At 36.1% G+C, this 12,952-nt stretch overlaps 1 protein-coding gene across 2 annotated transcripts in view; it reads left to right on the plus strand.

The window, feature by feature from the left end:
* The window catches only part of GRM1 (glutamate metabotropic receptor 1), a 420,402-nt gene that overhangs the window by 374,049 nt on the left and 33,401 nt on the right, over positions 1 to 12,952 (plus strand). For both annotated transcript variants that reach the window (XM_054490307.2, XM_054490308.2), the window contains exon 8: positions 7,440 to 8,370. In XM_054490307.2, coding sequence (XP_054346282.1) covers positions 7,440 to 8,370 — 931 coding nt within the window. The remainder of the gene's footprint in view (positions 1 to 7,439; positions 8,371 to 12,952) is intronic.

A 12,952-nucleotide genomic window follows, 5' to 3' on the forward strand; every position in this document is an offset into this window, starting at 1 on the left:
GTTCTCCGGGTTCAGATATGGAAAGCACAACTCTCACAAAGTCCCCCTTTTGAGTTCTGAGGTCAGGTGGACACTACTCACCACTAGTTGAAGGTAGTCTCCCCTCTTTCTAGTCATGGGATAACCAAACACACCTGGAGGTTGGATAACTTTTTTAAAAACTTCAAAACAGGACCTCAAAGAAAACCACATAACATGACATTACATAATTGGACAAAATTGACATTATAGCTAATTCCCTGAAGATGGCAAAGCTAATGTTTCTCAAATTTAGCATAAATTTAAATTTATCCTAAATAAATTTAAATTTAGTTTAAATTTAAATTTATCCTAAATAAAAAATAAAGAAAAGAAAGAAAAGAAAAAAAGGAAAAAGAATCTAAAACTTTTAAGAAACTTACTCAAAATATAAATTATTAGTCCCAGTCTTCAAGGGATTCTGTTTTGGATGGTTCCAGACTGGCATTGAAGAGCCTGGTTTCCATATATGAAAAAGAATCTAGGATCTTCCCAAGAGATAAAGCAATCATAGTAGAGTTGCAAGTATGTTTCTGGGTGCCATGACAAACTGCTACTGTTACAACACGAGAGGACTTATATCCCCTCTAGCATAACAACATTGTTCTTCAGTTGTATTTGATGTACTGTATAGGACAGAGTTATTTTATAGCTAGATTTGGACAACTTTATGATTATCCTTGGAGAGGCCTTAGTATCTGTCCTTGACTATTGTCCTCATTAGGGGAACTTGGATATACGATATGTAGTTTAAAGTTTAAAATGTGTTTGGTGGCAAGTAAATCCAGCTTGCTCACTGATGGATTTCACCTGAAATCACCAATTAGCTTGACTTGGCTACATGACTTGGGGGTGATAAAAAGCCTCCACTGAAACTTCTGCCCTAGCTAACCCAAAGCCAATATTCATGGTAGAGATCCTGGTAGTCCAATCCACAGATAAAGTCTATCCATGTGTGAATAAGAACCTAGAGAGCTTGCACCTGGTTATCTCTTGGTCCCTTGGTGTTGACGTGCACTGTCTTTCTCGCACCGTATTAGACCTTTTGACTTTAAATAAAATTGTTACATGAGTGTCTTCTGCTACAGTTCTTCTTAATCTTTTCAAATATCTAAACTCATGCAATCTTTGCGTATGCAGAGTATTGTTATTGGAAAAGTTAGCATAACATACCTTTATATTATTTCTTTTTATAAATTATACTTCAAGTTCTGGGATACATGTGCAGAATGTGCAAGTTTGTTACATAGGTATACGTGTGCCATGGTGGTTTGCTGCACCCATCAACCCGTCATCTACATTAGGTATTTCTCCTAAAGCTATCCCTACCTTTGCCCCACACCCCCTGACAGTCCCTGGCGTATGATGTTCCCTTCGCTATGCCCATATGTTCTCGCTGTTCAACTCTCACTTATGAGTGAGAACATGCAGTGTTTGGTTTTCTGTTCCTGTGTTAGTTTGCTGAGAATGATGGTTTCTAGCTTCATCCATGTTCCTGCAAAGGACATTAACTCATTCTTTTTGTATGGCTGCATAGTATTCCATGGTGTATATGTGCCACATTTTCTTTATCTAGTCTATCATTGTGGGCATTTGGGTTGGTTCCAAGTTTTTGCTGTTGTGAATAGTGCTGTGATACATATCTGTGCATGTGTCTTTATAGTAGAATAATTGGTAATCCTTTGAGGATATACCCAGTAATGGGATTGCTGGGTCAAATGGTATTTCTGGTTCTAGATCCTTGAGGAATCACCACACTGTCTTCCACAATGGCTGAACTAATTTACACTCCTACCAACAGTGCAAAAGCATTCCTGTTTCTCCATATCCTCTCCAGCATCTGTTGTTTCCTGACTTTTTAATGATCACCATTCTAACTGGCATGAGATGGTGTCTCGTGCTTTTGATTTGCATTTCTCTAATGACCAGTGATGATGAGCTTTTTTCATGTTTCTTGGCCACATAAGTGCTTCTTTTGAGAAGTGTCTGTTCATATCCTTTGACCAATGTTTGATGCAGTTGTTTTTTTTTGTTCTTGTAAATTTGTTCAAGTTCCTTGTAGATTCAGGATATTAGCCCTTGGTCAGATGGATAGATTGCAAAAATTTTCTCCCATCCTATAGGTTGCCTGTTCACTCTGATGATAGTTCCTTTTGTTGTGCAGAAGCTCTTTAGTTTAATTAGATCCCATTTGTCAATTTTGGCTTTTGTTGCAATTGCTTTTGGTGTTTTAGACATGAAACCACTACTCAAGGAAGTAAGAGAGGACACAAACAAATGGAAAAACATTCCGTGCTCATGGATAGGAAGCATCAATATCGTGAAAATGGCCATACTACCCAAAGTAATTTATAGATTCAATGCTATTCCCATCAAGCTACCATTGACTTTCTTCACAGAATTAGAAAAAACTACTTTAAATTTCATATGGAACCAAAAAAGAGCCTGTATAACCAAGACAATCCCAAGCAAAAGGAACAAAGCTGGAGGCATCATGATACCTGACTTCAAACTATACTACAAGTCTGCAGTAACCAAAACAACTTGGAACTGGTACCGGTACCAAAGCAGATATATAGACCAATGGAACACAACAGAGGCCTCAGAAGTAACACACACATCTACAGCCATCTGATCTTTGACAAACCTGACAAAAACAAGCAATGGGGAAAGGATTCTCTATTTAATAAATGGTACTGGGAAAACTGGCTAGCCATATGCAGAAAACTGAAACTGAACCTCTTCCTTACACCTTATACAAAAATTAACTCAAGATGGATTAAAGATTTACATGTAAGACCCAAATCCATAAAAACTCTAGAAGAAAACCTAGGCAATACCATTCAGGACATAGGCATGGCCAAAGACCTTTATATTATTTCTCGAATGATGTCCACCAACAGTAGCTTAATATAACTAAATTATTGAGTTAGTGTGATGATTGTCTCTAGTAATATTTAGGCTCAGATAAATTCCTCTTAGTAGTAAGAGAAATAATAAAGATGAACTCAGATTTTTATAGCTTTAAATCAGTAAGGAAAGAAGTATGAATAAGCAAGAATATACAAAGGAGAGTATGATATATACAAGAATTTTATAATGGTGATCTTGTGCAGAAGATCATTATATGGTTATCAGCATGCTCTAAGGTCTCTGGGTCAGCAGTTAACTTCCATGCCCTTTCTGCTTCTGGAGGCTTTTGCAGAGCTTCAGTTTAAAATTACTAATGGGTGTAATCATCAGTGTATCAAGGTTCCCTTTCATTTTTCTAGAGGGTTGGGAATGATGAGGTCATGAATAAATATTCCAGCGAAAATGTCCTCATATCACCGGGTTTATAAATTAGAGTGTTTCAGCTAAGAAATAAAAATCTAATTGTATTTTAGCCATTGTGAGGATTGTGGCTTTTCAGCAGGGGAATGCTTAAACAGTCATAAAATAAGCACACTATTTGAACTAGTACCTAGTAATAAATCATAGAGAGGGACAACCGTGTGCAATCCATCTGGAGATGCTCAAAGGTTTCTTTTGCGATTTTATCAATGTCCCATACATTTTTTTCCAAATTAATTTAATTACAAATGAAGCATGAGCTGGACACATCTTCTGCTATCCTGAAAATGTCTTTCCATTGCTGTTTAATTGGCCAACTTCTCCTTCCAGAATAAGTTGCCTAATTTTTCATGAGATGTACTGAGTTTTCACAAATATTCTTCAAATGAAACTTCTGCTTGAGAGATCTACAGATTTTCTTCCATAGGCTCCCAAACCATAGAGAACAGAGACCTTTTAGTTGGTTTACTGAAAGATCCATAATTATGTTGATTTGGGTTATTTACTTTTTAACTCTATCTGGAAATGTCAAGTCATGTATTAGATATTTTCTAAATTGGTAATTTTACATTTTAACTGTTTTTTCCTCATTCAATTCAAGTAATTCAGGAGGTCTAAGCCTACTTACAGAGGGAGAGAATACGGTCCTTTTTATGTTAGTTGTTCAGTCTATTTCAGAACTATTTGAAAGTTTCCTAAAGTTTTTTCTTCACCTTTATTTAGTTTACAACTTTGAATATTTATTGAAAGAAAAGCTTCTGAAAGTGCCTTATGCAATGCCTTTTCTATTTTTCTTTTTTAAATGTTACACCACTGGATTACTTTAATCTTCTCTTTTCTACTCTTGCATTTAAACATTTTTCTCCATCAAAGGTTAACAATTAATTGAATTAATTGTTACATACTTGTAGTATGGACAATAAGTATATAATAAAATTTCCAAATTCTATAGCAAACATTATGTTCTGTATTCATGAAGTTTAGGAAAATTATTAACTATAGGTCTTAATTTTGCTTTATGCCAGTTTCTTTAATTCAACTTCTATAGATCTGACTTATGTTCTAGAAAGTTTAAAATGTTATACTATTTTCTAGTAAAAACTCTGATGACAGAGTCATTTAGAGAGTCAGGTAAAGTTGCATAGAAAAAGAATGAAATGAAAAGAAGGTAGCGTTCAGAAGGTTACCAAAGCCTTGACAAAAATCATCATTGAATTGGAAAATTTGTTTGCAGAATGACAGCTAAGGAAACTGACAATTGACTGTGGTATTTTATCTCCTAATTTGTCTAGAGCTCCTTTTAAATATTTTAATTTATTGATTTCATCATATCAAAAGTTCCCATATAGCCATTGTTATTTTAAATATCTATTTTCCTACCTATCCGTCATGTATCTATCTATCTATCTATCTATCTATCTATCTATCTATCTATCTACAATCTATGTATCATCTGTCTTGCCTGTATTGGGAAAACAAAAAATATTAGGATTAACATGTGACTTTATACAGAAAGAATAAGCTCTTCCAGAAAAAGGTTTGTATTTAGACAGAGACAAATCCCTGATACACAAGGAAGAGAGCCCACCAAGTTCTGTCAAAAGTGTGTGCTTGCTAATGGTGTCTTAGATTCCCAAAGCAAACAGAGTGTAGGAAGGCAACACACAATCACTAAAATAAAGTGATCTTTCATCAGTTGACAACACGGGAAGTATTCTTGTAAAGGTTTTCTAAGAAACCTAAGGCTGAGTGACCTACCACTTTTGGCAAATTGGTTATCAATTTAAAGGATCTCCAAACATTAGCACTCAGGGCCAGCTTGGATTGGACACTTCTTAGGCTTACATGTTCCTCTAATGTTTATGAACTATCCCTTATATAGTCAACAGAAAAAGATGATTCAAAACAAAACAAACAAGCAAACAAAACAGAAAAATATGGTTCAAAACAAAACAAACACACAAACAAAAAAGACCCATAAAATAAGACTTTGTATATGTATGTAAATAACAGCAAAAGCAAAGAAACAGCAAGGGAATAAACAGATATGGAAAAAAATATTTATCAAATTGTGTATCTCTAAAGTGAACTACTTGTTGACATAATAAAAAGCTTATGTCTAATTACCATATGGTGCATTTCAAAACCAAAGGTTATATGACTTACTATATAAAGATACAGGTGAAATTACCTTACACAAAGACCTAAGTTTAATTGCCTTCTATATAAAGACCTACATGATTACAAATCCTAGGACAACTACATAAATTCAGCAACAAGAGCTCAGTAAAATTAGCCAGAATGAGAAAATTGTTGAGAATGACTCTCATGCTAGTACATGGGAAGGACAGAATGTGGGCACGAAGGGGTCCAGTGAGTGACCCTGTTGATCAGAGCATCTCTTGGAATGTTATCAAATAAGGGGTCTTCAAAATTATCTTGGTGAAGCCTCTAGAAATATGAAACATGGTGAGACTAAATACATAAAATTTTTTTTAAAAAGCACAAAAGCTGGCCTGGGTGTGGTGGCTCATGCCTGTAGTCCTAGCACTTTGGGAGGCCGAGGCAGGCTGATCACGATGTGAGCAGATCGAGAACATCCTGGCTAACACAGTGAAGCCCCGTCTCTAGTAAAAATACAAAAAATTAGCCGGGCATGGTGGTGGGTGCCTGTAGTCCCAGCTACTCGGGAGACTGAGGCAGGAGAATGGTGTGAATCCAGGAGGCAGAGCTTGTGGTGAGCTGAGATTGTGCCACTGCACTCCAGCCTGGGTGACAGAGTGAGACCCCGTCTCAAAAAAAAAAAAAAAAAAAAAAAGCACAAAAGCTAAACAAATTGCTTACTGTAGTAAGGGATAGTTATGCTAGGCAGATACATTTTCTCTGAGCAGAAGACTATTCATTTTATATGGAGCTTTTAGAAAGTGTGGAGTTTAGGGATTGAAAACCTTGCAGCTTCTGAGAGCTGGTTGACATCACCTGTAGCAATACAATTACTCATATGAGACTGTTGATTAGTTGGCACTCATTTATTGAAGTGATTCTGATCCTGCCTGAGTGATTATCAGAAGTAAGGGCTGACAGCGCTTGCTTGGCATCCAAACACATGTTCACTGAGGCAAGTTGTTGACTGACTGACAGGTTTAGCACTGGTTCTGGTGGTTCCCTTTTGCCATGGCTACAGAGCAATGAGTCTTTTCCTAAATTTGTGGAAATGACTTTATTCTCACAATTTGGGAAGTATTGGCCCAGACCAAATATTTTGTGATTACAAAATTCTGTGGAGGGGTTGTCCCAGAGCCTGACAAATTTTTCTCTCACTCTGAAATACAAAATACGTTTTATTCTCCATCTAGGAGGAAAAGATAAGCCAGGAATTTAGGAACAAATTCTAGTCTTTCCTTTCAAGAGATGGGTTAGGGGAGATTTCATTCTTCCTGGATATGTCCACTAGAGGTTACTAACTCAAAGGCCCTCAGGTTTCAGATACAGATCATTCATGCATGATTCATGAGTAGAGGAGTGAGATTTAAGGTATAATATAGAGTTATGCAGTAAACAGGAGAACGCAGATTCTTCTAAAGAAGTCGATGAAATTTACATTGAAAACACTCTGCTGGCCAAAAACGACTTGTCTATGAGCTGGACTTGCCTACAGACAATGAGTGCATCAAAAGAAAAGTTTTGTTAGTTTATTTCTTAATAATTTATTCTATCCCATTATCACCATTTAATCCTCACTGGAAATAAAGTTTTATTTGGGTGTTTTCTTTTTCTGAACATGTAGAACCGAGTGCCATTCACAGAATGGCATCTGTTTATAATGCTGATGTTAGAAGAAAAGATCATTTTTATAGGTTCAAGTATGTCACATTAGGCTTGTAATAAGATTAAGTTTGGGGACATAATTGTCCAGGTAAGACAATGATGTATCTTTATTTGTGTAATAGTGGGCATTTTTAAAAAAGCATTAAATGCTATAAATCATGAAGGATGCAAAGATGACTATGTCTCTAGTAATTAATAGGCATGTTGTTATTCCTAGCAGAAACCTTGGATTCATGCTAAAATGATTTTTCTCATCACAGGCTGTGAGCCCATTCCTGTGCGCTATCTTGAGTGGAGCAACATCGAATCCATTATAGCCATCGCCTTTTCATGCCTGGGAATCCTTGTTACCTTGTTTGTCACCCTAATCTTTGTACTGTACCGGGACACACCAGTGGTCAAATCCTCCAGTCGGGAGCTCTGCTACATCATCCTAGCTGGCATCTTCCTTGGTTATGTGTGCCCATTCACTCTCATTGCCAAACCTACTACCACTTCCTGCTACCTCCAGCGCCTCTTGGTTGGCCTCTCCTCTGCGATGTGCTACTCTGCTTTAGTGACTAAAACCAATCGCATTGCACGCATCCTGGCTGGCAGCAAGAAGAAGATCTGCACCCGGAAGCCCAGGTTCATGAGTGCCTGGGCTCAGGTGATCATTGCCTCAATTCTGATTAGTGTGCAACTAACCCTGGTGGTAACCCTGATCATCATGGAACCCCCTATGCCCATTCTGTCCTACCCAAGTATCAAGGAAGTCTACCTTATCTGCAATACCAGCAACCTGGGTGTGGTGGCCCCTTTGGGCTACAATGGACTCCTCATCATGAGCTGTACCTACTATGCCTTCAAGACCCGCAACGTGCCCGCCAACTTCAATGAGGCCAAATATATCGCCTTCACCATGTACACCACCTGTATCATCTGGCTAGCTTTTGTGCCCATTTACTTTGGGAGCAACTACAAGATCATCACAACTTGCTTTGCAGTGAGTCTCAGTGTAACAGTGGCTCTGGGGTGCATGTTCACTCCCAAGATGTACATCATTATTGCCAAGCCTGAGAGGAATGTCCGCAGTGCCTTCACCACCTCTGATGTTGTCCGCATGCATGTTGGCGATGGCAAGCTGCCCTGCCGCTCCAACACTTTCCTCAACATCTTCCGAAGAAAGAAGGCAGGGGCAGGGAATGCCAAGTGAGTTATCTGACCTGTTTGTCTCTCTTCTCTCTTCCTTTCTCTGTCTCTCTTTCTCTCTCTGTCTCTCTCTCTCTCTTTCTCTGTCTCTCATATCTTCCTCTAGTTTTCTGAGTTGTCTCTTCCATTTCCCCAATGTCTTTCTCTTCCTTTCTTAATCTTTTCTCCCTTTCTTAAATCTCACATTCTGTTGCAGTAAGAATGCAGAACTGAGGCTCCTCCCTGTTTTCATTTCTTTGAAAGAAAAGGAGCAGGAAACAGTCCTTATTCTTGCCTAGAAGTGGAAGCTTTGGTTCTGCCAGTAACTTACCCTTTCTCATGGGACCTCCTTCTATGGAGCATCATTTTGCCCCTGGGGGCAGGGTCAGAGAGGCAAGCACTAATTATAATGTCTAGTTCTGACCATGGTGAAGGTAGCTTCTGGTTTATTTTTATCATTCTGGAATCACACCACTTCTAAACCGGGGTGAAGGGGAGGAAAACTTAGCACCTGGAGAAATTGCCATTTCAAAATTTGATCACCACTGAGCACCAAGTATGTCCTAAAATAAGATCCTGCAAGCAACTGACTTATCATATCTCTCTTATTTATTGAACTGGAATGTACATTGTAATAAACATGTTCCATGATGTTATACATGAATTGGGTCATCTCTGCTACTGCAAAGTCATGATCAGAATAGTTTCTTAGTCATAAAGCACCAAAAAAAATAAAAATAAAAAAAAGGGAACCAGGTGATAAGCCCCAATCTTGAGACTTTGTGTGAACATTAAAGTCCAGATGAATTCCAGATGAATTCTATTCAAAGTCCAGATGAATTATATTTCTATAATTCTTCTGAGTTGTTTTTATAATGAGCACTTTCCTATCCTTTTTCTATTTTGAGAAGAAGCATATGTTAAATTTGCATATGCCACCTCTTTCTGTGACCCATGAAAACAAATTTCATGTAATGTTTTTTATTTCAAAAATAGCATGGATGCTTGAAGTTCTAAAGGTAACTGAATTATCCAAAAATTAAGTCATTTTCTCCACTAGCAGCATTAATTTTACTCTTTCAAGCAATCCTTTAAAAATAAAAGTTTTAATAATAATCATGATAAGTTACAGATCGTTTAATAATTATTCCATCCATCTGAACCTGTCAGCAGGAACATTATTTCCCCCCATTTTGTAGGTGAGAAAAGTAGTCTGCTATAAATTTTTATAACTTGTATTTACTTATTAGTATTATTTTCTTAATCCCAAAAGTGATAGTAGAATTTTTGTAACTTTTCAATGTAATTCCCCTTAGTTATTCTTTATTTAGGTCTTAACTGATATGATACCTCTCACTTTAACACATGCCAAAAATTTTACATCCTTTAAATTTCTTGGTTTTTGTATATTTACTTTCCAAGCAGCAACATGGGCATCTTTTGCAGAATTTATATACTCTGAGGATCTAACAAGGGAGTCTTTAGGAAAACATATCTTTGAAATCCATTTTACGGATTTCAAGTAAAGACATCCCTAATTTTTTCAAAACTAGGATGAAGCCAATAATGTATGCTTACATTTTGGTATATCAATTTTTAAGTTTGTTATAAGATGTTGATTGTAAAAGTGGTTAGCCTTTTTTTTTCTCTTGCCATGTTTTTTTATTCTAGCCAAACTCCCCTCAGGAGCAAACTCCTGGCAGGGAGTTATCAGGGAGCATGAAAGCAAACCAACAGTGCCACGAAATGGAAAAAAAAAATAGACAATTAGGCCAGATGTAAAATGGCATCACTAACAGTTTCCATTAAGAGGGAAGAAATAAGAGGAAAGAAAATGAAAAGAAAGAAGGCATTCCTTAAACTGGAGTGTTCACAAGGATTAAAAGATTCACTTTATTGCATCACCTACAGTTTTCTGAGGGTTCCATTACAACATCCACCATTATTCCACTCCATGTTTCTAACTACCTTGCCTTTATTATGGTTCTTCAGAAACTTCCTTGTAATTTTTGAGTATGTGTCATTTTTGAAAGTTGTTCTTCTAACCATTTAAGGTAAAGAGAAAACCTATATAATTAAGTTATCTTGTGTTGGTGCCCAGGAATATGCATTTTTGAAAGCTCTCCCAGTGATTCTATGTACAGACAGATATGGGCACCTGTTTAAGAGAACAGTGACTACTGAAGAGTATGCAGTGCTTGCTGCAGAGATGAGTTGGAGCTATCTGATGTCGCATTAACAATGCTGAGCATTTCTCTCGTGTCCAGGCATTGCTGCAAGAGATTACCTTCCCACACCTGGAACCACTTTCCTTATAAACTGAGAGCATCCCTTCACTATTAGAAATTTAGAAATTAATTTCATGTGGGATCTTGCTTTTGGGAGAAAAATCAGCATGGTCTAAATTAACTGGATTGATTTTCTAGGAAGTGCTGATTTCATCAGTAAATTGTTGAACTATTAGCCGTAATTTATCAAGCATTATTAAATTCATTTAATAAGAAATATATTTCTAATTAAAAATTATAACCCACAGCTTTCTGAGTACAATTTATACCGAGTTCAATATGCACCAAGCAAATGAGCTGACCCAGAGAGGGTATTTGAGGCTAACCTATGGAAAACAATCATCTGTTTACTCATTTTTCTCATTTATTCTGCTGTTTCTCCTGTTGTAACTATGTGAGACTGTAATTTTAGTACATAAAAAAGAATCTCAACGCTTATGTTTTTACCTTTTTATTTCCATTTTATTTTTTCCTAATTTGTCTCCAAAGTTACAAAAAGCACAAACAATCTAATATTTTTACAGCAGCAAAAATCTGCTAGAGTTTTGCCAACTGAAGCAAAGGGGCTAAAAACTCTGGAGAACACATCACCCAATGAATTTATTGCTATTTTGGATGTGTAATTCCTACATTTATGGTACACTGAGGGTGTTCAGCAGTCTGCATGTGTAGCTATAAACACAGAACAGATGCTGTAATGAAGAGCTTCCAACTGATCTATCTGTTTGAACATTGTTTTGAGGAGTTGCAAGTCCAATGGCATTCTCATGACAGGCTGTTTCTGAGATACGTGGTTGGAATGATGTTGCATGTCTGTTTTTAGCAAAGTTTACTTCAATTTTTTATTTTATTCACAGCTGAATATCTGACACAACCAAAGGTTTGGGCACTTGCTTTACATTTTCTGGAATATAATTTAGGAGGAGTTTAATCAATACACTGGGTGTTTGGGTTACTTGAGTTATTTATAATCAGAAGTCCCTTCAGGCATACTTGTATCCTGGGAGGTCAACTGAAGTTACCTTTGACTCTGCTCGTTTCTTTAGCTTTTTAAAAAAATGAACATGAATGGAAAAATATTCAGGACTCAGTAGATTTAAAAATATTGAAAAAATCAATTTATTGGCAATAGAAGAAAACGGAAATCCATGGACATTTATGAGGAAGTAAATTAATTAGATCCAAATAATTTAACACTTCCTTTTAAGGCAAAATGAGTTAACATTATTCAACTGAAAAATTCAAATACCATATAAATGACATGCTTCTTTAAAAAGTAATTATATCAATGATTACATGTCAAACTAACATCTCTACTTAATTCCTAGATAAGTAAAATCACTGAGTGCCAAACAATTTGATGGCACATGGAGCTGAAATGTGACAATACATTCCTATATTTTGCATGCAAAATTGTGTACAAAACTAAAAACAATTACAACCCTTCCTCCCTAAAGGCATCAGACTGACACAAGGAAGTAATTTTAAAATATAGGTTACTAAGTAAATGGATATGCTACCTTGATTATTTCTTGAGTATTTGAGTATTTTTTTAACTGAGTCAAGAACCAAGTGAAATTCTAAATGGAATGATGCTCTGAGGAAATTTTCCATTTTGTTCTCTGCTAGAAATATATTTTGTCCACCAGTAGAAGCAAATAAGCCCGCAGCATTAGTCATTATGTCCTGGGTAAGCATTTTGATTTTCTTTCCTCTGATTATGAAAAGAAATGTATTAGTGAGTTTACAGATATCATGGCCAAATAGAAGTGGCATGTTCTCCTCTTTTTATTTTTGATACAGTTCTCATTTATGTTTATAGCTCTGCTAAATTTTTATTATTTTTAATTGACACATAATAATTATACCTATTTATAGGGTACACTGTAATATTTCAATACCTGAATACCATGTGTAATGATCAAATCAGGGTAATTAGCACATCTATCATTTCAAACATTCATCATTTCTTAGTGTTGGGAATATTCAAAATCCTCTCTTCTAACTACTTGAACTGTTGTTAACTATAGTCACTATAGTTAACTACTAGAACTTATTTGAAATAACTCATTTACTATTCTGGCTCACAAACAGGATAATCTTGTCATTTTGAAATTATTTTTCTCTTAATCACACAATATATAGCTTTAAAAGCTATTGTAATTCTTCATGATATTTATAGTAAATATCAGAAGATTTATTGAAACATTTGTGGTAGAATTTTACTACTGGCTAGTAATATTTATTGAGGATCAGTTTCTCATTCATTCATTTATGCAATCAATCATTGTTTCAACAGTAAGCTTAAAAGCACT

Source organism: Pongo pygmaeus, chromosome 5 (genome assembly GCF_028885625.2).
Source record: "Pongo pygmaeus isolate AG05252 chromosome 5, NHGRI_mPonPyg2-v2.0_pri, whole genome shotgun sequence".
NCBI lineage: Eukaryota > Metazoa > Chordata > Mammalia > Primates > Hominidae > Pongo > Pongo pygmaeus.